The sequence below is a fragment of the Vipera ursinii genome (genome assembly GCF_947247035.1).
Source record: "Vipera ursinii genome assembly, chromosome: 4".
NCBI classification, from domain to species: Eukaryota; Metazoa; Chordata; class Lepidosauria; order Squamata; family Viperidae; genus Vipera; species Vipera ursinii.
The window spans coordinates 601,255-626,807 of record NC_139514.1 but is presented as its reverse complement, the minus strand read 5'-3'; the positions used below and the strand labels follow the sequence as shown (position 1 = coordinate 626,807).

General features: G+C 49.7%; 4 protein-coding genes across 4 annotated transcripts; 1 reads left to right on the top strand and 3 right to left on the bottom strand.

Annotated features, from left to right (window-relative positions):
- Positions 1-2,589: 2,589 nt before the first annotated feature.
- LOC310640300 (olfactory receptor 52K1-like) lies at positions 2,590-3,567 on the top strand (the record flags this gene model as incomplete). Its single annotated transcript, XM_083362515.1, has 1 exon — positions 2,590-3,567. One exon carries the CDS (start codon positions 2,590-2,592, stop codon positions 3,565-3,567), a length of 978 nt encoding a protein of 325 aa, XP_083218641.1.
- Positions 3,568-8,337: 4,770 nt separating this feature from the next.
- LOC310640299 (olfactory receptor 52D1-like) lies at positions 8,338-9,294 on the bottom strand (the record flags this gene model as incomplete). Its single annotated transcript, XM_083362514.1, has 1 exon — positions 8,338-9,294. The coding sequence occupies one exon, from the start codon at positions 9,292-9,294 to the stop codon at positions 8,338-8,340; it is 957 nt and encodes a 318-aa protein (XP_083218640.1).
- Positions 9,295-9,685: 391 nt separating this feature from the next.
- Positions 9,686-21,895, bottom strand: LOC310640298 (olfactory receptor 52K1-like; the record flags this gene model as incomplete). The annotated part of the gene is made up of 8 exons (XM_083362513.1): positions 9,686-9,748; positions 10,807-10,987; positions 14,802-15,747; positions 16,257-16,316; positions 18,475-18,517; positions 18,853-18,927; positions 19,921-20,175; positions 21,890-21,895. The coding sequence occupies 8 exons, from the start codon at positions 21,893-21,895 to the stop codon at positions 9,686-9,688; spliced, it is 1,629 nt and encodes a 542-aa protein (XP_083218639.1).
- Positions 21,896-22,733: 838 nt separating this feature from the next.
- LOC310640228 (olfactory receptor 51E2-like) lies at positions 22,734-23,720 on the bottom strand (the record flags this gene model as incomplete). The annotated part of the gene is made up of 1 exon (XM_083362402.1): positions 22,734-23,720. Exon 1 carries the CDS (start codon positions 23,688-23,690, stop codon positions 22,734-22,736), a length of 957 nt encoding a protein of 318 aa, XP_083218528.1. The 5' UTR covers positions 23,691-23,720.
- Between the last annotated feature and the right edge of the window lie 1,833 nt (positions 23,721-25,553).

The window sequence follows — 25,553 nt, the reverse complement described above, 5'->3', positions numbered from 1 at the left end:
TCTCCTGGGGGGGCACTTCAGGGGGGGCAGGAGAACCTGCTGGCCTCAAGGGGGTCCCTCTGCCGCCAAGGCAGGTCCCTGGACACGGCCGTCCAGGAGACCAGGAGGAGAACGTAGGAAATGACCTCGTTTTCTGCGCCCGTCCAAAGGAGATGAACAACAACTAAATTAACACAGGGTCCCTCTTAGGGACAGGGGCTTCTGTCTCCCACTCCCCACCTCAGCTCTTTGCAGCCCTTTGAAGGCTCTGGACAGCTTCTCTCCAGCCAGGCCCAGCCCCCCCCCCCCCCAGGGAGCCGTTTCCACCGACAAAGCCGGCTCGGTTTTCCTTTCCTGTTGCTGCCAGGCTGAAAGCAGGGGTTTTGCCAAGGCCCCCAGTGGCTGTGCCTGGCTCCAAGGCTGTCTGTCAAGTGAGAAGGTGCAAAGACACAGCAGCAGATTGTGTTACGGATTTAAATAAGCAGATTTAGAGAATAGCATTTGGATAGGTGTGTGTTTAAATGGGCAATGCAGGGCATTTGTATACCCTTCCACACCCTATTTTATCTATGAGTCCATCTATCTCTCCACCCACCTTCCTTCCTTCCTTCCTTCCTTCCTTCCTTCCTTCCTTCCTTCCTTCCTTCCTTCCTTCCTTCCTTCCTTCCTTCCTCCCTCCCTCCCTCCCTCCCTCCCTCCCTCCCTCCCTCCCTATGTGGTTATCAGCACGTTGGATGCCATACCAAAAGCTCTTGGCTGGCACTTAGAAAACTGTCAAAAATGTCCATCTGTCACCTGCAAAAGAATTCCCCTGCTTGGATCTGCACACAGATTATGCCGCTGCATTATAACTTTCCAGTGCAAATGAAGGCCAACACAAGCTAATTTATTTAAATAAGACCAACAACAATAAAAATAAAAATAATAACCCAGGGAAAGAAAAATATATCAAAACCTACAAAAAATACACAGCTATCTATATTTTAACAAGGAACAAAACATTACAGCAGAAAAATGGAAATGGAAAAAAGGAAAACATGTCACAAATTACTGAAAAGTCAGGCAAATTGATATAAATAAAAGAATCAGACATTTATCTTTCTGTAGCGTCACAATGTATGGACTCTACGACATGAAAACAGTGCTGGACTTAAGATACAAACTAAACAAGCTAGACGAGCTTCAGGCTTTGCAGAATTTCAGATTTTCTTTTCCCAGTTTTTAGAATTTTACGTGGCTTTTTATGTGTAATCCGAGAGAGCTCCAGCAGCGAAAGGGTAAATAGGCAATCAGGAAATCATTTGAAAATAAGGTGTCATTCTACTTAATGTCTACTTTTGCTTTTAAATGTACATTTAATAATTTTTTTCCAAAAAATAAAATAAAAATAAAATACCACCTTCTTCCAAAAAAGAAAAAGAAAATAGGGAGAAAGCAGAACTATTTAACTCGTTTTTTGCATCTGTCTTTACACAAAGGGAAAAAACAGTCCAACCTACCCAAACCAGTGCCATAAAAAACAGAATAGAAACGCAAGTTAAGATAGGCAAGAAAATGGTAAGTGAGCACCTGTCCAGCCTAGACGAGTTCAAATCACCAGGACCAGATGGATTACACCCCAAGGTTCTCAAGGAACTGGCAGACGTGATCTCAGAACCACTGAACTATATTTTTCAAAGATCCTGGAGCACTGGGGAACTACCAGAGGACTGGAAGAGAGCTGATGTAGTTCCCATCTTCAAAAAAGGGAAAAAAACAGATCCAGGAAACTACAGGCCTATCAGCCTGACCTCAATACCTGGGAAGATTCTGGAAAAGATAATCAAACAACAAATCAGCGAACACCTTGATGCAAACAAAGTCATCACTAAAAGCCAACATGGGTTTGTCAAAAACAGATCATGCCAGACAAACCTTATTGCATTCTTTGACCAAGTGACAAAATTAGTAGACCAGAGGAGTGCTGTAGATATAATTTACTTGGACTTCAGTAAGGCATTTGATAAAGTAGATCACAACCTACTACTTGATAAGATAGAAAAATGTGGGTTAGATAGCATCACCACCAGATGGATTTGTAGCTGGCTGACAGGCCGTACTCAGCGTGGGGTCCTCAATGGAACTGCATCTACATGGAAGGAAGTGTGTAGTGGGGTGCCCCAGGGCTCTGTTCTGGGCCCAGTGCTCTTCAGCATCTTCATCAACGATTTGGATGAGGGGATAGATGGGGAACTCATCAAATTTGCAGACGACACCAAGCTGGCAGGAATAGCCAATACTGCAGAAAATAGGCTTAAGATACAGGAGGATCTGGACAGACTCGAACACTGGGCACTATCTAACAAAATGAAATTCAATGGTGAAAAAAGTAAGGTTCTACACTTAGGCAGGAAAAATCAAATGCACAGGTATAGTATAGGTCAGGGGTAGGCAACCTCGGCTCTTTTATGACTTTTTATTGGTAGCAGTACCAAAGCAAAACAAAACAAAAGGGGTTACCTGTACCCCCTTATATACGGTCAGGTGCACTGGCAGCCAATCCTTTATTTGGGTTCCACCCTCAGCTAGGTGGTCTTTGCGCAAAAAAAGCCCACCAAGAAAGATCTCGAAATGAGGCAAGTCTTCAGTGGATCTTACGACAGATCGGCACGCAACCACACCCGCCTGGAGCCCCTTGTTTTCTTCCTGTCTGGGATTCCTGGCCTGGAACGTGCTCACCGCTGGATCTCCATCCCCTTCTGCTCCGTGTTTGTCATCTCCCTTCTGGGCAACTGCAGCCTGCTCTACGTGATCAAGACAGACCCGAGTCTCCACAAGCCCATGTTCTTCTTTCTCTCCATGCTGTCCTCCGTTGACCTGGTGTTGTCCCTCACCACCACACCCAAAACCCTGGGCATCTTCTGGTTCAAGGCCGGGGAGATTGGGTTGGCTGGCTGCCTGGTGCAGATGTTTTTCCTGCACTCGTTTTCCATCATGGAGTCTGCAGTGCTCTTGGCCATGTCCTTCGACCGATACGTGGCCATTTGCCACCCTCTGAGGTACCACAGCATCCTGACCCATTCCCTGGTGGCCAAAGCCGGGCTGGTGGCCTTGATGAGAGCAGTTGCCCTGATGCTGCCCCTCCCCTTCCTGCTCAGGAGACTGTCCTACTGCCACTCCTTCACCATTGCCCACTGCTACTGCGAGCACATGGCCCTGGTGAGGCTGGCTTGCTCCAACACCCGCTTCAATAACCTCTACGGGATCTTGGTGGCTCTCCTGATTGTTGGCCTTGACTTGGGCTTCATCCTACTGTCCTACGCCAAGATCCTCAGAGCCGTCTTGAGCTTGGCCACCAAGGAGGAGCAGCAGAAAGCCTTCGGCACCTGCCTCTCCCACGTGTGCGCCATCTTGGTCTTCTACGTCCCTGTGGTTCTCTCCTCCGTCATACACAGGTTTGGCCACCATGTTCCCGCCTACATCCACATTCTCTTGGCTAACTTCTACCTGCTCTTCCCACCAATGATGAACCCCATTATTTATGGGGTGCAGACAAAGCAGATCCGAGAGAGAGCTCTCCATCTCTTCCATCGCCAGCAGCTCTTATGAAAGGCAACCTTGTAAAGGAACTGCCTATTCTCAAGCTGCATATATATCCAACATATAAATTAGGATGCTTTCTACTCCGCATCTTCACATTCGTGAGGAAGAGCCCCTGGCAGGCAGCCTCCAGCTTGCCTCTCTGGCAGGAGCTTTGAGAACCTCAGTCCTCGCTCCGGCCACCATCACAGCTGGCCAAAGTAAGAAAAAAGTCTCCTCTACTGAGGCATTTTTGTTTGGTTTTTTGGGGGGATGCCCCATTGACGTCCCCTCTGAGCTTGACCCCAGGGCCAATAGGAGGCAGAAAGGAAGTGAAGGGGAAAGACTTCACACAGTGCCTGGATCTGTTGCCCACTGGACCTGGGATTATTAGATGGGTCTTGTTAGGCAGGAGTCTCAGTTCTGGCCCAACACAGACAGAGAGGCAGTGTCCAGTTCTCTCCGAGTCCATGTTTATTCAGATCTGGTCAAAGGTGGGTCCTCTTGGTAAGGCTGGAAGAATGGAACTCCCAAGGATTTATTCAGCATCCTAGATACTATATTTCAGACATGTCAAACACAAGGCCTGGGGGCCGGATCCGGCCCACGAAGTGGTTTCATGCGGCTCGCGAAGCCATCCTGGAAACAGTGAGCGAATGGCCCCCACTGCCTTGGCCCTGGCCCAGAGACCCTCCTCCTGCCAGAGACCCTCAGATCTGTCCCACTCCTGTCCAGGCCCCCATAGGCACCCTTAATGCAAACAATGTAGAGCTGGCCATGCCCACCCAGTAGGCCATATGCACTCTAGCCACGCCCACCCAGTAGGCCATGCCCACCCTGGCCATACCCACCCAGCCCCTTGAGGGCAACCGCAATGCTGATGCGGCCATCAATGAAATTGAGTTTGACACCCCTGCTATATTTGTTTACATAAGCAGGAAATACAGCCGTTTTTACAGCCAAAAGTAGATAAGAAGCAAAATGTCATGGTTCCGACAGATGAAACTCTTCAAAGAACTTCGAGGCATTGTTTACCTTAAAGAATCTTTATTTGAGTAGCACAGCATCAGCACTAACACAGTCGAAGCCAAAAACTGAGTTCCTGTCGCCTGAGCATGTAGTGTCAAAGCACAATTCCCTCCTCCAATTCACAGTCATAAATCACATTCCCCAATTAGTTTGAAATGCAGGCTTCCCCTCCAGTTCTCCAGTCCGCCAATTCTTATCATCTCTTATTTCAATAACCTTAGTTCTCACACTTGGTTCAGTACTGTTATGTCTAGCTAGACTCTCATGCATATTCCTACCCCCAGCATCATATAACTCTAACTCTAAGAGTAAAACATAAGAAGAAAATGGTTGCATCTCCATCTGTTGTCAAAGCAAAAACATTCAACATTAGCAGCGTTGACACAGAAGTTGTTACAATGTCGTTGCTCATCAAGTATATTTAGAAGCATATTTGGAAAGAAGCCTATTTAGCAAACCCATTGCAACCTATTTCTGGTTTCCTGTGACACCTCTCCTGAAATGTGGACAGTGACATTACAACTCATTCTCTTTCAGTGCAGGAATCTTGACCAGGGGTCTTTAAACTTGGCCCTTTTATGACTTGTGGACTTCAACCCCCAGAATTCCTCAGCCAGCATTGCTGAGCATTGCTGGCTGAGGAATTCTGAAAGTTGAAGTCCACAAGTCATAAAAGGGCCAAGTTTGAAGACCCCTGATCTTGACCATCCTAATCCTGATCAACAGTTTCTGTGGCCTGTGTAAATGGAAGGGAAGCTTTTCTATCTCTGTGTAATTCCAATATAAATTTGATTTTTCACTTTCAATAATGTCTGCTAACGTTCCTTGATCGCTATTCAATTCCACCCCATTTTATCTTTTTAGTGGGATGAATGGATACTTAAGTAAGGGCTCGAAGGCCTCTCTGGGCATGGAAGGGATTTGATTTTGAGTTAGCTTGATCCATGTTCCCCATTCCAGATGGAGGGTAAAATTTGTTTTCTTTTTTACTGGATTGCTTTTAATCTGTTTTAAAGTTTAACAAGATGCCTGGAGGATGATTCAAAGCGAGTCTGACTGGGCATAATTAAGACCTTGTGGCATTGTGGGTGATGAAACACAAATGCTTCTCTGCCCTTATTGTGTCTGCTGATAGCTGTCAAGTGCAACCGCAGGCACTTCTGAACAGCACAACTCAGCAACTGTGATGCCTGTATTACAACGATCTACATAGGCTGCTTGCCTTCCGCTGGGAATGACCACATCCATAATTCATGGATCTTGAGGGAAGTCAAGCTTCTGCCTCTTATGTTCGTGCAAGGACTCCAGGCTAGGCCCTCACTTGATCCCTCCTTCCAGCCTAGCTGGTGGTTTCCTGACGTCCTGTTTAGAGGTCCCTTATTGTAGAGGCCCCCAACCTTTTGGGCACCAGGGACCAGTTTTGTGGAGAGAGGTTTTTTTCACAGACCAGAGAGTGTGTGGTTTTGTGTGCTGCCTGCTTCCCACAGATGGGACTTTGCTTGTTTGTGTGGACTGGTTGCTGACATGCTGCCACCCGGTACCACTCCACAGACCGGGGGTTGGGGACCCCTGCCTTATTGGGTAGGAAGTTCTCCCGGAATATCTGCTGGGGTATTGTGAAGATTATCTGGTGGATACCTTTGCTCGTATCCACTCTACCTTTGTTGTGTTGTGTGTTCATGGCCGCATGGTCAGACAACAGACAATGGACTCAGCATGGCAGCTTTTTATTGGTAGCAGTACCGAAGCAAAACAAAAGGGGTTACCTGTACCCCCTTATATACTTGGTCAGGTGCACCGGCAGCCAATCCCTTGGGTTTTCCCGCCGAGTTTTCCCGCCGAGCGCTAACCTGCCAATTCAAATGCAGTACAGCACCACCTGGTGGTCACAATGAGCTGCTGCTATATTTTATTATCCCCATACATAACAACCTTGGGGTCTGATACAACAGAGCAGACCGAGGTTCTTGGGGCTACAGTCTGGTGGTGTGATCTGGGATGAGTTGTCCAGCCTTGTTATGCAGGATCAGAGGTGTGGCTTGGTAAAACAAATGCAAGAAAATCGAAGTTGCCTTTTAGCTCTACGTGCTTATTCAGCTGAACAAAAATGGGCCCCTCTAAAAAAGAGGAATCCCCGAATGACAAGAAATCCTTGCATTTATACTTTTCGATTTCATAAGCAATCCTCCCAGCAAAGCTGGCACACATAAGATGAAGAATTCACCCAGAAAGGCTGGCACAGTATAGATAAAGGTAAAGGTAAAGGTTCCCCCGCACATGCGTGCTAGTCGTTTCCGACTCTAGGGGCCGGTGCTCGTCTCCGTTTCAAAGCCGAAGAGCCAGCGCTTGTCCGAGGACGTCTCCGTGGTCATGTGGCCGGCATGACTAGACGCCAAAGGTGCATGGGACGCTGTTACCTTCCCACCGGAGTGGTCCCTATTTTTCTACTTGCATTTTTACGTGCTTTCGAACTGCTAGGTTGGCAGAAGCTGGGACGAGTAACAGGCGCTCACTGCTACGCGGTATAGATAAGACAAGAGGAAACAGAAATAGCGAAAGATGTTCTTTTGGGGTGTTTCCCTAAGGACACTGGGTGTTCCCAGGTGTCTCAGGAGATTGGGTGTGCCTCTGGGTGACCTTCTATGACTCTGCAAGTACCCAGAGATAGTGGGGCCATCCGCACGTATTCGCAATCCATGCTTTCTCCTGATTCCTGGTCAAAATCTCTAGTGATGGAGCACCCATAACTTCTGGAGGCAACCTGTTCCACTGATTAATTGTCCTACCCTGTCAGCTGTGCCTTGGCCTACAATTTGTTATTTCTCAAGCCATCAGCACCATGGACCTCTCGGGGTTGGGCATGGGAGGGACCAGCAACTAAACCTTGGCGAGGAAGATATGGACACACAAACGGGAAGGGGCAGCCCACTTCCCTTCTGCTTGGGGACAGGCTGAGTTGGACCAACATGAGAGGGGATGGAGGCCTGGCCTGGGAGGGGAGATTGGAGCAAATCAGAGGGAGGGTCTTCCCAGCCTACAGGAGAAATGTTGACCCCTTGTTTACCCCTGGTCAAGCTATCACTGCTGCCAGAGAAGGAGCTGTTGGTGGCTCCCGAGGGGAAAAGAGGAACCTCTCAACAAGGAGACTTCTTGAAAGGTCAAGGAGAACATCCAAGCAAACCCTACATCATGACGTTTGGTTTCACACGGAAACGGTTCATGTGGTGAAGGGGATCTGGTGAAACCTCAAGGCATTTCTGGAGCCCAGGAAGTGCTGCTGACAGAACAGGAAGTGAAGTAGCTATTTTGCTATCTGGTAAAGTGTTGGTACGAGGAACAGAGGCTCCATGACTGTCTGGCGCAAGAAATCAGGAACCAAATGAGGACAAGTTTAATCCATGCTGCCTCGCTACAGGAATCTGAACTGCTGGTGGTTAAAGCAAATACTCAGTAGACAAGAATCAACAAAATTCAAGGTGGGCTGGAATTAGATTTCTTGCGAGTGCAAGGGGATTCATGGCCGATGACATGTCTGATCCCTCCGTCCCTCAGGCTTATCCTGGCCATCTCCTATAATGGGCTAATTAAACTACTATCCATTAAGGGATGTTCTGAACATAGAACAACAGAACATTCCACCCACAACAATTCCTTCAAAACATTTTGGGAGAAAAGAATTTATTTGCATCCACATTGAACAGAAAGATCAAAATACACAATATTTGTTAATTTCACACAGCACTATAATAGGTTGGCCAGTCTGCCTTGGACCTACAATTTCCTGCTTTGCATGCCCATAGCCATCAGCACCCGCACACGGATCTCCTTGGTCTTGGCCCCATAAACCATGGGGTTGAGCATGGAAGGGACCAGCAAGTAGAAGTTGGCCAGGAAGATGTGGACACTGTGGGGGATGCTGTGCCCAAAGCGGTGAGAAAGGAAGGAGAAAAGTGCAGGGGTATACAGAATGAAGATGACTCCCACATGGGCCCCACAAGTGCCCAGGGCTTTGTGGCGGGCCTCCAGTGAGGGCAGGCGGAACACGGTCCACAGGATCCGTCCGTAGGAGATGAAGATGAAGGTCAGGTCTCCACCGGTAATGAGGAGGGACACAACCAACCCGTAGAGGTTGTTGGGAGTGGTGTTCCCACAAGCTAGTTTTACTAGAGCCATATGCTCACAGTAAGTATGAGAGATATTTCGGGAGTGACAAAATATCAGCCTCAGCAAAAGTAAAGGAATGGGTAAGATGACTACCAAGGCCCGGATAGCAATGGCTGCTCCGAGTTTGACCACTGTCCTTGGGGTCAACAGGGTTGTGTAGCTGAGTGGGTAGCAGATGGCCACATACCGGTCATAGGCCATGGCGGTGAGCGTCCCAGATTCCACAACACAGAGGGCGTGGACCGTGAACATCTGCACCAGGCAGGCAGCGAAGGTGATCTCTTGGGCCTTGGTCCAGAAGATGCCCAGCATCTTGGGCAGGATAGAGGTGGGCATGGCCATGTCAGTGAGGGCCAGGATGGAGAGGAAGAGGTACATGGGCTGGTGCAGGCTGGCTTCTGTCCAGATGAGCCAGAGCAGGGTGGCGTTGCCCAAGAGGGACACGGCGTAGATGAAGCAGAAGGGAATGGAGAGCCAGGCCTGGACACTCTCCAGTCCCAGGAGACCCAGGAGGAAGAAGGAGGTGGACGGAGCGTGGCCAGTGAGGTTGGTAGCTCCTGCCATAGTATTAAATGAATCAGATGCCTATCTCTCCAAGCTGCCCGGTCTTCTTACTTCTGAAACGTTTTGATACAATCTGCTGAATCTAAAAGTTGGCTTGCTTACCCCCATCAGCTGATCTGCAATTCCTTTGGACAATGCCTTCTCCTAAGCCACGGGACCTTCTGCTGCCAGTTGGAGAGTCAGTTTCCTGCCTCTGGATGACGAAGTGGGTGTTCCTCTCAGAGAAATGAAGAACGTGAGAAACCCCACTCCAGGCTTTGTGGCGCAGAACCTAAGAATAGCCCCCAACACAATTTCCAGAGCCCAGTTCCTCCTTAGGAACAATGAGGGGATTTCCTTGCTGCATCCAGCTGAGGCTCCAATTTTAGAATACGGGTTTTCCCAAGCCTCGCTATTCCCTTCTCACAATGAAGAATTTGAGAGCAGCGAAAGAGTCACCCTGGCGAGAGAAGATCTGCGGAGAAAGGAAACAGGGACGGAGCAGAGCTCAGCTGCTATAGTTGGAGTCAAGTGACCCCAGCTATCGGTGCTCCCACCGTCGGATGCTCCTATCTGCGCTTCCAGTCAGCCACTGTGCAATTTCTATTCCAGAGCCTTCCGTATTTTTAAAGGTTTTTAGGAAGAGATTGGAAGCCATTTGTCTGAAATTGTACATGCTCTCTTCCTTAGGGGGTGGGGTGGAGGGTTGGACTTGAGGACCCCCAGGGTCCCTTCCCACTCTATTATTCTGCAGTGTTATTCAGCTGTTCTTTCTATGATCCCATGTATCCATCCCATCAAGCCCAAAGAAAGTCTGGAATGATGTAGGGGGTTGGGCTAGAAGACCTCCAAGGTCCCTTCCAACGGTGTTCTTCTACGTTGTACATTAGCTCTCTCCCCTCATTTCATCCCTTTTCATCCTGTTGGTTTGTAAAAATCAGAAGCCTGCATGTTATGGAGTTACTTCAAGGTTAACTATGTGGGGTCCTTTGTGCCCTCTGAGTTTGGTAATTTTTTTGCAGACGTTTAACCACCCAAACTAGGTAACATCGCTAGTCAAGTGCTAGTCCAGCTATGGTTAACTACGGTTTCCCAGTCCGGTTTGCACTCACTGGATTCATCTGGCATCCTTTGCTAAAGAGCTACACACCAGGCATTTTAAGGTGGTCATTTGCACACCTTGGTTAAGCAAGCGGTTTAGCTTATAATCATAGACAAAGAGGGCCTCAAACTTAAAGTTACTTGCCCCCACCCTGGGTATGCATTGGTTGCTTTTATCCATTTTAACATGGATTTTAATCTTAATATTTCACATTTGATGCTTTAATGTTCTAATCCTGCAATTGTTTTGTTCTGTTATTTATAGTGTTGCAAGGCAGCCAGAGACACTTAGTAGAGAGATATGGGCAAATTTAAAAAAATAAACATCCGCATACTTTTTGCCGTGCTTAAAGAGGCAACACTGAGACTTCACATTCATGCACACATAGACACGCTCACACTGAACCTTTCCAAGCCACAACATGGACCCACCTGTGAGACTGCTAAGGTCCGGGTGACCTGGCCAGCAATGGGCCCCTCCATCTCCTCTGAAGAAGCAGCATACCAGGCGCAGAAACTTCCAGGGATATATAGCTCAGGTGCTGTCAGGTAGCAAAGGGACTGGATGAAGATGCCGGCCAGGCAAGGCCCCTCGGGGGCATTCTGGCTGCACCTGAGGCCCGGGGGTACAACGGCGTCACTGAAGTCCCACTGCTACTTGTGCCCCCCCCGCCCGAGGGGGTGAGGTCAGCTCTCCTCCTCCTTCCCTTCTGCAAGGGGTGGAAGACCTGGCTCTGCCAGCTGGCTTGGGGGGTTTCTGAATGGAGGGCTTTCCCGTGGGGGGTGGCTGATAGATTAACAACAGATCCCATCTCCCCGCTTCTCACCATGCTCCCCACTCCCCATCTTTTTTTAGCTAGCTTGATATTTTTATAGTATTCCGTTTATATGACTAGGTTTGGGGCAATTTTATCTTTGACTTTGTAAGTTGCCCAGAGTTACCGCACGGTAAGGTGGGTGGCTAATATGTTTTACAAATAAATAAAATAAATAAAACGGGGTGGGTGGGTGGGTGTAAGAACTTCTCCAGGGTTTGGTGCCTCTGGGACAGAGGGTAGGAGACCCATGTGTGCTCGAGAGGTCTTCATGGGAGTCACGTGCTCATGGACCCCCTAATTCTCCCCCTCGAAAGAGCCCAGAGCCCTGGCGGTGCAGGGGTTAGAATGCGGCGTTGCAGCTGACTGCCCACTGCCAGCAGTTCAGTGCTGACCAGCTCAAGGCGGACGCAGCCTTCCACCCTTCCCAGGTTGGTAAAATGAGGACCCAGATGGTTGGCAGTCAATATGCTGACTCTGTGAACCACTCAGAGAGGGCTGAAGCGGTATATACGTCTAAGTGCTGTTGCTATTGCTTGCATTTCCCTCTCACGACCGTGATCCTCTTGGGTCATCTGAACCTATTTCCCCCTTGGAGCGAAGGCCAAGGCAAATAGGACTTGAGCCGTGCTGCCTTCTCTCCAGCCGCCCAGCAGTGGGTGTCCACTTCCTTTCTCTACTGATGGAGTAGCATCACTTAAAGATGTGATTTTGCCCTTCGTTAAGTGCATAATCCGCACAGTTGGTACATTGTGAAGAAGCAACAGATGGAAAATGACCAAGGAGAGATCCAATCTAGAATTAAGGAGGAATTTCCTGACAATGAGAACAATTAACCAGTGGAACGGAAGTTGCCTCCAGAAGTTGTGGGTGCTCCATCACTAGAGGCTTTCAAGAAGAGACTGGACAGTCATTGGTCCAGAAAGGTACAGGATTTCCTGCTCGAGCAAGGGGTTAGACTAGAAGACCTCCAAGGTCCCTTTGAACTATGTTATCCTGTTATGTCTTGTGATTTACATTCAGATGCTTGGCAACTGATCCATATTTATGACGGTCACAGTGTCCCAGGGTCATGTGAAGTGACCAAAACCTGCTGCAACCACCCAGCAGACGGGGGGAATAAAAACCAAACACCCCCACCCCACCCCCGCTGCAAATCCTCAACAGAAATGCTCACAACAATGAAAACCTCGGACAGGAGGAAGAGTGCCGCCGGGTGGGCAGGCAGGTGTCTTGCTCGGCTGTGGCTTGGGGGTCACTTTTTTCAGTGCCATTGTAACTTCGAACAGTCACTAAGCAAACCGTTGTAAGTCGAGGACTGCCTGTACTTCATCACTTTTTTCCTTTTTTTTTGGTCATCAGGTTTTTGACACCTTGCTAGGCGACTGGTGGTCCTCGGATGTTGCCATATCCTAAAAGTGGTACGATGGGTGAAAAGGTTGAAAAGCCCTGCTTCAGATAACCCAGACTGATTGTGCAAAAGTGCAGAGTTGCAGGCCGTCAGTTATAACAACACAACCCTCTATTGTTTAAATCTCACTTTCATAACTTGAAACAAACCCTTCCAGGGGGGAAGAGTTCCTGGTGTGTCTCTTCATAATGAAGGGCAGAAATCTTGTTTTGTAAGTTTCAGATTCAAAAGAGTGAAGACACCTGATCTAATTGGTCATTAAGATCTGAACTGTCCACACGGGTAATAATCATAAATCCTAGGGCTGGAAGGGACCTCTTCTGGAATAATGGAAGCTGCCTCGTGGTTGGGGTTAGCCCTAGGACATTCTTCCCCAAACTATCAAGTTTACTTTTGAGAGCAGGTCTAGCTCCCATTCTTACATCTGGAGGGTCTTTTTCCAAGAGGCAAAAGTCCACTGCAGCCGGCCATGGATCTCCTTTCAGGGACAGCTATTTTTTATAGTGGTCGATAGCCACTCTAAATGGCTGGAAGTTATTCCAATCACAAGTATGACTACTGCTAGGACCATCCAGGTGCTTAGGAAACTTTTTTGCAACACACGGGCTGCCGGATGTCATATTGTCCGATAACGGGGCCCAGTTCACAGCAGCAGAGTTTCAAGCCTTCTTGAGGATTAACCTCATTAGGTATGCTACATTGGCTCCCTTTCACCCTTCAAGTAATGGGCAGGCCGAATGGATGGTGCACACTACAAAGGAGTCACTGAAGCGCATAGTGACTGGGGATTGGCACCACAGACTGGCTGATTTTTTGCTTTGCCAGCATACTACGCCTTGTACAGCAAGAGGCAAGAGCCCAGCAGAGCTTCGCTGGGGAAGAAGGCTCATCACTAAACTGGACAGGCTGCACCCACACCAGGTGGTAGCAGACGCCTCTCGCCCAAGGCCTCCAAGGGGGTTGCAAGTGGGTGATGGGGTGTGGGCCCGGAACTATGGGGATGGGAACTTGTGGGTGCCAGGCAAAATCGCTAAAATCTTGGGCCTTCTCTCATACGAAGTGACTCTGGATGGCGGGTGAGTCATTCACCCCCATATTGATCAGCTATGGAAGCGGTTCCCAGACCTCGTCACAGGTCTACTCCGAGAGCCAGAAACCGGCAGCCAAGCAGGGCAATTCACATGCTCTGAGGACCCTAGCAGTCAGAGCAATGGGGAGATGATTGTAAATGGGCAAAGCCCGGGAGTGCAACATGGGTCCCCCGATGGGGAAAGTCAACCTGACCAATACAGCCGCTATGCTAACTCTGCTCGAACAATGGACCTTGGCTTGGGCCGACCTGGAATGTCCAGGCAGAGGGACTCGAGTCAGCCTGACTCTCATGGACTAAAGAGTCCTGGTCTACCCAGCTCGGTGGGCAAGCTGGTAGTCCCCTGGGACCCCCAGGTGATCTGCGAGGGTTCGGAAGCCTCCAGCTTATTTACAGGATTTTGTCCTTAAATAATTGTACGTGTAATGTTGTGTGATTACTGTAATTGCTGCCTGCTCAGGAAAAGTCTCTGTATTATTGAATACACTTGTACACTACTGTACTTATGCCTACTGCTATTTTGAACTATTGCAAATTCTGTAATTTGCTGTGTTTTATTTTTCTACTTTTGTTATTATAATGTGTGTACATTCTAGGGAGAGGGGTGTAATGTATTGGGCCCTGTTTAACTGAGTGTGGGTTTTGAATGCTGGAAGGTTGCTTAAGCAAGAAGCTGGCTAACAGCTCCCAACTCCTCAGACAGCCTATCTCCAGGTCTGCCATTGGCTGCCTCTAGGGCAGCAATAGGTTGCTTTAAACCTATTGGCTGCCACCTAGAGGCCAGAGTATAAATAGCTGCATTGCAGCCCTGTTTCCCAGTTCATTTCCTGCACTTCAATAAAAGCGTGTTCCTGCCTGAACTCACTCGCCTCGTCTCTTCCTTCAAGAAAAGAACCCAGTACACAACACTGTTCATCTCCTATAATGGCCTAATTAAACTACTATCCATTAAGGGATTTTCTGAATATAAAACAACAGAACATTCCACCCACAACAATTCCGGGAGAAAAGAATTTATTTGCATCCATGTTGAATAGAAAGATCAAAATACACAATATTTGTTAATTTCACACAGCACTATAATAGGTGAGCCAGTCTACCTTGGACCTACAATTTCCTGCTTTGCATGCCCATAGCCATCAGCACCCGCACACGGATCTCCTTGGTCTTGGCCCCATAAACTATGGGGTTGAGCATGGAAGGGACCAGCAAGTAAAAGTTGGCCAGGAAGATGTGGACACTGTGGGGGATGTTGTGCCCAAAGCGATGAGAAAGGAAGGAGAAAATTCCAGGGGTATACAGAATGAAGATGACTCCCACATGGGCCCCACAAGTGCCCAGGGCTTTGTGGCGGGCCTCCAGTGAGGGCAGGCGGAACACGGTCCACAGGATCCGTCCGTAGGAGATGAAGATGAAGGTCAGGTCTCCACTGGTAATGAGGAGGGACACAACCAACCCGTAGAGGTTGTTGGGAGTGGTGTTCCCACAAGCTAGTTTTACTAGAGCCATATGCTCACAGTAAGTATGAGAGATATTTCGGGAGTGACAAAATATCAGCCTCAGCAAAAGTAAAGGAATGGGTAAGATGACTACCAAGGCCCGGATAGCAATGGCTGCTCCGAGTTTGACCACCGTCCTTGGGGTCAACAGGGTTGTGTAGCTGAGTGGGTAGCAGATGGCCACATACCGGTCATAGGCCATGGCGGTGAGTGTCCCAGATTCCACAACACAGAGGGCGTGGACCGTGAACATCTGCACCAGGCAGGCAGCGAAGGTGATCTCTTGGGCCTTGGTCCAGAAGATGCCCAGCATCTTGGGCAGGATAGAGGTGGGCATGGCCATGTCAGTGAGGGCCAGGATGGAGAGGAAGAGGTACATGGGCTGGTGCAGGCTGGCTTCTGTCCAGATGAGCCAGAGCAGGGTGGCGTTGCCCAAGAGGGACACGGCGTAGATGAAGCAGAAGGGAATGGAGAGCCAGGCCTGGACACTCTCCAGTCCCAGGAGACCCAGGAGGAAGAAGGAGGTGGACGGAGCGTGGCCAGTGAGGTTGGAAGGACCTAAGAGGGGAGGAAGAAAAAGCAATTCTCAGAGAGAGTTTGTCAGCCTCGCTCACAGCCTTTGTCTCTCTCTCAGTTGTGCAGCGAAGAGGGGCGGACGAAGCCACCGGAGAACAAGGGAATGGAAGCAGAGGAGCAGCGACTCTTTTCAGGGCCTGTTTCAGTAACATCTTTGATCAATTCGGCTTCCCCCCCCCCTGGACTTTTCTCCTTGGAAGGTTGCAAAAAAGGGGATCACGTGACACCCCCCCGTGACGCTGCGACCGTCATAACTACGAGTCAGTTGCCCAGTGTCTGAATTTTCATCACGTGACCACGGGGGGGGGGAGGGAAGCTGCAACGGTCCTAAGTGTGAAAAAGGGTCACATGTCACTTTTTTCCAGGGAAAATATGATCCTCACTTTTGGCTCCTTCGCCAAATCGGGGTTCTGCTTATTTAATTGTAAAATTCATTGGCCTGAGCATCTTACCAGAAGGTAACTCTGTGGTCCTCCGTGGTTACTACTCACCCTGCATTTTCCCCCGCTCTTGCACTAGTCTGTGAATAAGAAAGGGGAAAGGCTCAGTGCCTGCGGAGAGAGAAGAGAGAGAAAAAGAACAAGGGGTTTCAGGTGGAAGTTCAGGGACCTCGACTCAGAAATGGGGCTTTCCAAGAGGGCAGCAACCGCTTTCGGGTGACGGACCAAAAAATCTGAGCTGCTCACCAATTCGTCGGAGGAAGAAAAGTTACATAGCTCAGGGATGAAGGGTGGAGTTCCTGGTCCTCTCTCGGCTCTGCTTTTGTGCTTACTATTAGGAGAGTCAGGAATTGGATCCCTACCGTGGGTGTCCGTTGATAACAAACATTGTTTTCTCCTTGATTGTTTGTCTGGTGTTTCATTTGGTCACCACGGTGTAAAAAAGACGTTGAGACTCTAGAAAAAGGGCAGAGAAGATGATCAGGGGACTGGAGGCTAAAACTTACAAGGAACGGCGGCTGGAATTGGGGACGTCTAGTTTAATGAAGAGAAGGACGAGGGGTGACTGGATAGCATCCTTCCAGTATCTCAGGGGCTGCCCCAAAGAAGAGGGAGTCAAGCTCTTCTCCAAAGGACCTGAAGGCAGGAGAAGAAGCAATGGATGGAAACTAATCAAGGAGAGAAGCAACCTGGAACTAAGGAGAAACTTCCTGACAGTTAGAACAATTAACCAGTGGAACCACCTGCCTCCAGAGGTGGTGAATGCTCCAACACTGGAGGTTTATAAGAAGAGACTAGATAGCTATTTGTCTGAAATGACATAGGATTTGGGGGTTGGACTAGATGACCTCCAAGGTACCTCCCAACTATTATTATTATTATTATTATTATTATTATTATTATTATTATTATTATTATCATCATCATCATCATCATCATCATTATCATCATTATTATCATTATTATCATTATTATCATTATTGTTATTATCTGATCAGGTAGCATAATTGGTGCTAATGAGTTTGGGGTTTGCTCCCTGCTTATGTACCATAGTCTGCCCTGCCAGCGATGGGATGGGTGCGGGTTTCACTTTGGCAGTTGCATAATTGGGTATTGTTTCCTGCTTGGTTGTTTGTCTAGTGTTAATCCCTGCTTTTCTGGCTGCTTGTTGCTTTTACTTTTTCCTTGTTAGCTTTTGCTTTGTCTCTTTTAAATGGTGAGCAAATGTGGTTTACGTGTCTATTTATGGTTTTGTTTGAATGCCAACCTCATACCCATGAACACAAAATGGCAGTCAGAAGGCACGATAAAAACTCCCTAATCTCAGAGCATATGGAGACCCTCAAGCATAATTTCAACAGGAAACCCGTAAGCATCCGAGACCAAGCTCAATCCAAAAATGCCAGGGAATTCCTGGAAGGTTGGCATTCAGCCAAATCAGCCATCTACGGGCACAAAGAGATAAACCCACATTTACACACCACTGAAACGAGAATAAAAAGCTAAAAAGCAAACCAAAAGGCAATTTCTTCAGTCAGCAAAACCCAGTGAAGCAGGGATTAACACCGGACAATCATACAAAAAGCATATTTGACATCAATAGACGCTAACAGTATTAATTTAATCCCTAATTCTTCTAATAAGGAGAAAACCACACCCCCACCACCATCCCCACACGGTGTAAGTTGTGATATATATACAAACAGGGAGAAAACCCCACACTCTTTAACCCTGACGATGCTACTTGGTTGGGTAATGAAATGTCTGCAAGAAAACCACCAAGGTCAGAGAGCACCCAGGGCTCCACACTTCATCCCCGAACCCCTGAAATTCCCTTCTGTTGCGTGTCCCTCCTTAGCATCCTCAAGAAGGGGCTGAAAACGTTTCTCCTCTAACTTCTACGTCAGGTTTTTCCAGGGGAAACACACCTGCCCCGCTATCTTTTCTCACAGTCCTTTGCCTCCACATCCATCACTGCTTCTGTGGCCCTCTAGATATCTCCTGGTTTGCCAATATCCTTCGGAAACTGGCAGCTGTGTAAATCAGGGCATCCCTGGTGACACTCTGGTCGGCAAGGGGAGAAATAAAACCTACGTGGTTTCTTCCACAATATATGGCTTTGTCCTCTGGGTCCCTCGTCTAGATCTTCTGACTTACCTTTTGGGGCCTCTTACCTGCCTTGTCTTTTTCTACACCCTTCCCAGCCCCAGTGGGTTGGATGAGGCTGAGTTTGCTAGTTAAAAATAAACCTGGTCAAAAACATGCTCACCTTTTTCTCTTGGAAAGTCCCAAAGTGTATCTCTTTTCAGCATCTGCAAACAAGGCGAATTTAAGGTGAAGAGAGTTTAAGCCCCATGGCGGCTTGGCTGGCTGCAAAAGCCCTTCCCTTCCCTCCCCTCCCCCTTCCAAGCGCAGGGCAGAAGGGAGGTGACCAGGATGGGGGGGGCAGGCCAGACCCACAGACCAGCCTCCTTCTATCCCTGGCCAGGACTGGCTCAGCCGGAGGGCGCTGCCCATTAGTGGGGAGCCAGGTGGGGAGGAGGGGACCCCCTCCTTTGCTCTTATTGCCTCGTCTGAGGAGGGGCTCCCATCAGGGCCAGGCCAAGGGGGAGGTGGGCTCCCCGGAGGCTTCCAGGTGCCCCCTTGCCCGCAGGTGGACGGCGGAGGCACAGGCGGGGCTGCCCAGCCATTTCCCTCCGGCGGACTCAGCGTCCAGCTCCAGCTGGTTCAGCGGAAAGGAGCAATTTTAACTGGGGAAATAAAACATATCTCGATGATACCAGTGGCTCTTCTGAGTTGTCCTGGGCGGTGTTTCCTTTCTATTCTATTCCAGCAGAAGATGAATTTGGAGGGGGCTTTGGGGGGGAGTGGGAGTTGGGGACCCCCTCTTGCCTCTCAGGGTTGGGGACTAACTTCCTCTGAGTGGCCACGGCTGGTCTTTCTCAGCAAGGATGGGAAAAGAGGGCGACACATTTAGTAAAGAAAGAATTTCTCCTCCACCTTGTGGCCTTTGCCAGATTGGTCCGCCAAGTAGCAGTAGACTATGAAATGGGCAGCCTATAACTTTAAAAGAAAGAAAGAAAGAAAGAAAGAAAGAAAGAAAGAAAGAAAGAAAGAAAGAAAGAAAGAAAGAAAGAAAGAAGGAAGGAAGGAAGGAAGGAAGGACAAATAAGAGGGGGTGTCTGAGAGCCCCCCCCCAAAGAAGGCTCCTCTGTTCCAAAGAGCAGCCCACCTGTGGCTTTCTAGAGCTGGGGCACCATCAGGTGGCAGGGCGACCCCCCCTCCCCTGGAGGGTCAGTGTAATGTATTGGGCTTAATTGATACACCAGGTGGTAAGCTGGAGCTAGCTAATGGCTTCCAGCACCTCAGACACCCCGTCTCCAGTGCTGCTATTGGCTGCCCCTAGGCGGCAATGGGTTGCTTTAAACCTATTGCCTGCCGCCTAGGGGCCAGGCTATAAATTGCTGCAAGCTGCAGCCTAGTTCCTCAGTTCAGATCCTGCAAGCAAATAAGCATGTTCATTGCTGAACTCACTCGCCTCGTCTTCCTTCCTGCGCAACGAACTCACTACACAACAGTCAGGGTGAGAGCTGGACTCTCTTCCGGCCTTGCCACCCTCTTCTCTGGGCCCCTGCAAGGTGGGCTGAATTGTAGAGCTGGCCCTGAGGGGTTCCGGGCAGGGTCATCCGGGCGCCTTGATTGGTTCGCCACTGACCATGGGGGGCTCCTTCCTGATTTCAACCCTCTGGATGCAGGACCCTCCCGGCCTGGGGACCATCTCTGCTACGGGGCTGGGTGGCTTTTTCGCAAGCCAGGCCGGGATAGGAGAAGCTCCCGTGGGCCTGGCAGGGCGTAGCAGGCGGCAGCAGTTATGGCCAGCTGGAGTGTGCGTTATCCAGATGAGGGTCTGGCGGAATGTCCCCCCCCATCTTTCCAGAGAGCCCCCAGTATCTAGTGCCCCCTCCAAGCGCTGGGAGAGGGGGAGGTCAGGGGGAGATGAGAAGGGGGTTGCCTTGGGAAGCGTGGGGGGGGGATGGGGGGGAAGAGAAGGAGGCCTCTTTGAGTAATTATTCTCAGTAACAACCTTTGATTAATGTTTTTTATTTGTTTTTATTCATTTTCTAGTCTATAATGTTACTTATGCATAAATAAAGACGAATTATTCTACTTTTCTGGCTCAGATCCTAGTTTGACTGAAGGCACACCAGGCTAAGAACCTGGAATTTTAGGCTCCTTTATTTTTTTTAAAAAAAAGGTGATATGAACACTTCTAACCTGTCAGCCTTGGCCTCTGTTCTCACTTCAGGGGAAAGTGTTAATTTCCTTCTTGGCCAAGCCAATTTCCTTTGACTCTGCCTCCTTAATAAACGCTTTTTGCATTGCCTGAATTACTTGGTGGTTCATATTTTTGCACGGGGAGAGATTGCTATACATTAAACAAATAGCGCTGTTCCAATATTCGAGGGGCGCCTACGTGAGGGGGTCAAACTACTTTGCAAACTACCACCAGGCGAGGCAAGAAAGAATGGGTGGAAACCAACGAAGGACAGAAGCAACCTAGAACTAAGGAGAAATTAACCAGGGGAACTACTTGCCTCCAGAAGTTGTGGGTGCTCCAACGCCAGAGGCCTTTAAGGAGAGACTGGACAGCCTCTTGTCTGAGATGCTACCGGGTCTCCTGCTTGAGAAGCGGGTTGGACTAGAAGACCTCCAAGGTCCCTCCCAACTCTATTATTCTATGCTTCATTGGATGCAAGCCGCCCAGAGTTGGTTTTAAAATAGCCAGTTATACTCTTGCTACGAACTAGAGGTCTCCAAACTTGGCAACTTTTAAGACTTGTGGACTTCAGCTTCTAGTGTCATCCCCTTTGAGGAGACCCCTTTAAGTCCACAAGCCTTAAAAGTTGCCAAGTTTGGAGACCCCTGATACATGCAGGCAGGCGGACAAGTCCGTAAGGAAAATGTGTAGACTTTTCCTCTGGAGGCCTCCCCAGTCCTTCCCTCCATAGGGGTCTTATGGGTCATACGGCTTATGGGTCCCCCTGGGTTGCAGCGCTCCAGACAAGCTGCATCTGCCCCACTCAGCACTGCATGGACGGGGAGAGGGGCTTAGGACAGACCACGGAGCTGCTGCCCAATTGCCTCTCCCCTGTGCCTGGGCAATGCCTGAGGGCGGCAGGGGGAGGAATTCTTTACCTTGGTGGCCCCCAGCCCACTAAAACCCAGTTCTTTCTTTAGCCAGCATCTCCTGCCACAAAAATTGGTCCTGTTTGCTCAGGTTATCCTAATGGACAGATGGGAAGATGGACGGGTCAACTTTATATTATTCACTTCTCAATAATCAGAAATGGGAATTGGAAAGGAGAAAAGCACCCCATTTGAGGAATTGGAGTGCACGGAGGCCGGTGATGCGATGACACCAGCCCTGGGAACCCCACTCTGAGAGGATAGAAGGGTGGGACTGGGACAGAACACCGGCGTTGGAATGGACCTCAGAGCTCATCTAGTCCAGCCCCCTGTTCAAGCAGGACCCTATACCATTTCAGACAAATGGCTGTCCAGTCTCTTCTTAAAAGCCTCCAGTGATGGAGCACCCACCACTTCTGGAGGCAACTTCTGTTCCACTAGTCAATAGTTCTAACCACAGACACACGAGTGTGATCTTCCTGGGAGCTGTGGGGTACCTCCATCCTCCACTGTGCTCGACGGGATAGACACACTTCTAAGCAGAGCCAAAGAGAGGCCAGCTGCAAGGAGCAGGTTTATTCTCAGGTGGACATAAAACGTTTCTGTAGGGCCTTCACTTTGTTAAATGTCATCACAAAAAGGAGCCCTCAGTTTAGGAAGTTCTGGAATTAAGTTCTGGAAATCCTGCAGCCTTCGAGATATTGTCCAGTCCGGGAGGAAGCGATACTTAGAAAAGAGGCAGAGGAGGCTGCTCCCTGCCAGCCCCTCAAGGAGGTCTCTTTTTGGCCAACATCTTTCCCTGACCACCATATCTCAATCCTTCATGGTGCATGGACCTCAAGCGAGAGACAGAAGCTCCAGTAGAGGCCAATGGATCTCTCAGGTTTCATAAGTTCTGAAGCCCTCCTCCTCCTCCTCCTCCTCCTTTTTATCATCATCATCATCATCATCATCATCATCATCATCTCATGATTAATTTTATAGAGAAGCTGGTTGATCCCCTGGAGAGTTTCTTCTGGGGTGGGGACAGGGACATACAGGCATCCCAGAAGAAGCTGTGGATCCAGCTGTGGTGAGCAAAGGTGCAGAAGAAGGCTTAGCAATGTCTATCCTGGGGTTAGTTTGCGCAGTCCAGGGATCGGGCAGGCAGGGGAGTTTCAGCCTCCGCAAGTAGGTCAAAAGTTAGGATTTTGGCCACCGCAACCGGAAGGCTGCAGGGACCGGTGGAAGACGGCAGTTGACTTTGGGGCCCAATGGACTTCAGACGTGGTCTGTCTCCCTCTGCCTCCCCCTGGGAATAAGAAAGCCACTACCCACTTGGTTCTCTACACACCAGCGGCTTCAGTGAGGCTCCCTGTTCCTGCTGAGTCTCATGTACTTCAAGACCCGTTTTCGGATGTCCTTAGTCCTGGCCCCATAGACGATGGGGTTGAGCACGGGTGGAACCAGGAGGTAGATGTTGCTCATGAGGGCCTGGAGCAGGGGAGGCGCATCCTTCCTGTACCGGTGGATGACAGAGAGGCCGATCAGGGGCACGTAGAAGGCCAGCACCATGCAGAGGTGGGCCACGCAGGTGCCGGAGGCTCGGAGGCGCTGCTCCCAGGACCTCAGCCCCAGGACGGCCTTCAGGATCAACAGGTAGGAGACCACGATGAGCAGGAAGTCCAGGCCCATCACCAGGCTGATGGCCACCAGACCGTAGACGTTGTTCAGGGTGTGTTCGTCACAGGCCAGGTTCATCATGTCTTGGTGGAGGCAGTAGGAGTGCCGGAGACCCTGGCTTCTGCAGAAGGACAGCCGGTTGATGAGGAAGGGCAGAGGAAGGAAGAAGACCACCCCTCTCACCAAAGCCACGATGCCCACTTTGACCGTCACAGAGTTGGTGAGGATGGTCGAGTACTGGAGCGGGCGGCAGATGGCCACGTAGCGATCCACGGCCATGGCCAGGAGGATGGTGGACTCCATGCCCGAGAGGGAGTGGATGAAGAACATCTGGAGGAGGCAGGTCCTGTAGGCGATCTCCTTGGCATCGAGCCAGAAGAGAGAAAGGAGCCTGGGCATGGTGCAGGAGGCCAGCGCCAAGTCCACCCCTGCCAGCATGCCCAGGAAGAAGTACATGGGCGTGTGGAGGGCCGGCTCCGCTTTTATCACCAGCACCACCATGGAGTTGCCCACCAGGGCCACCACGTACATGGCACACAGGGGGAACGCCAGCCAGAAGTGGGCAGCTTCCAGGCCGGGCAAGCCCCGCAGGGTGAAGCAGGAGGGGCTGACGAGGCTTTCATTCCTGGAGGGCATTGCCAGGGTGACATCCGGGGCTCCAGGGCTCAAGTCTGCGGAAAGGAAAGAAGGCAGAGTTGGGAAGGATGCCACCTGCTCCTCGCTCACTCCCCCCAGAAAGAGTGCCAGCCCTGGCAGGGGAGCCCAGTGGAGGGCCCCGGGCCCCGTGGCTCGATGGACAGCAGCCAGGAGGGGGCCAGGAAGAGGGAGGCAGGTCCCTGGGCCCATAGAGACGTCTGTGCAACCAATTGACTGGCTAAGCCAGGGATAGGCAACCGTGGCTCTTTTATGACTGGTGGACTTCAACTCCCACAATTCAGGAGCCAGCATGGGGGAACTATGGCCCCCTTTATGACTCGAGGACTTCAACTCCCAGAATTCCTGAGCCAGCCATGCTGAGGGGAAAAGGAGAGGTTTCCAAGCTGAGCCATGCTGGCTGAGGAATTCTGGGAGTTGAAGTCCACGAGTCATAAAAGAGCCCAGGTTGCCTACCCCTGCCTGGGCTAAGCCATGGCTTGAATTGCTAAGCCACCATGGGCTGGAGCCACACGTTACAAGTAGTCCTTGACTTACAACCACAGATTAACCCAAAATCTCTGTTGCTAAGCAAGACAGTTGTTAAGTGAGTTTTGTCCCATTTTACGGCCTTTCTTGCCACAGCTTTTAAATGAATCACTGCAGTTCTTAAGTTAGCATCTGGGTTGTTAAGTGAATCTGGCTACCCCCCCCCCTTGACTTTGCTCATCAGGTGGTCACAAAAGGGGATCACGTAAAAAAAGGAAGGGATCACGTGACCTTTGGACACAGCAACGGTTATAAATAAGAGTCAGTCGCCAAGCACCTGAATTCTGATCACCAGGCTGGGGGGAGGCTGCAGCGGTCATAAATGTGAAAAGCAATCTTAAGTCCCCTTTTTCAGTGCGGTTGTAACTTTGAACGGTCACTGAATGAAGTGTTGCAAGTAGAGGCAGTGTGTGGTGGTGGGGCGGGGGCAGGATCCAAGAGACCACCATTCGGTTCCAGCCTCGGCCCTGGAAACTCTCTGGGTCACACTCACCCACCCCACAGGGCTGTCGGGGAAGGAAAAAGTGGGGAAGGAAGAGGTAGCCGTGAGAGGCGCCTCACTAAGCCACAATCACACCACAACAGCCCTCCCCCTCCCCCACCCGGCACTGAGAGTTGTGCAGTTCCAGCCACCGTTTCCTTTCTGTTATCAATCCGCAGGTGACAAGTTGCGAGTAAACATGAATGACTGCAAAAATGTAAAATAAAGGGAACACTTAAACAACACAATGTACTGTATTTAATAGTAGGATGTCTTATCTTGTGTTCCCTTTATTTTTTTGAGCAGTGTCTGTCTATCTATCTATCTATCTATCTATCTATCTATCTATCTATCTATCTATCTATCTATCTATCTATCTAAAGGGAACTAAGGAGAAACTTCCTGACAGTGAACAGTGGAACACCTTGCCACCAGAAATCGTGGGCGCTCCACTGCTGGAGGTTTTCAAGAAGGGACTAGACAGCCATTTGGAATGGCACAGGGTCTCCTGCCTGAGCAGGGGGTTGGACTAGAAGACCTCCAAGGGACCTTCCATTATTCTGTGATTATGTCTCTCTTTCTCTCTCTCTGTCTCTCTCTCGCACACACATACAGACACCAACCCAGCAAATGTGCAGAACTGAAATTGTTATTAAAAGCTTGCATCTTACCTTGCAGGATCATTTCCCCCGTCTCCAACCGTGCACGGCTGGTAATTTAAATTCCCCAAGTAAATTCTTCCTTCTTTCTTCCTTCCTTCTCGGGTGCCTTTAACACACATCCTCCATGAAGGCCCTCCGAGTCTCCAAGTCCGGCTTCACAAGCCCCTCAGCTCC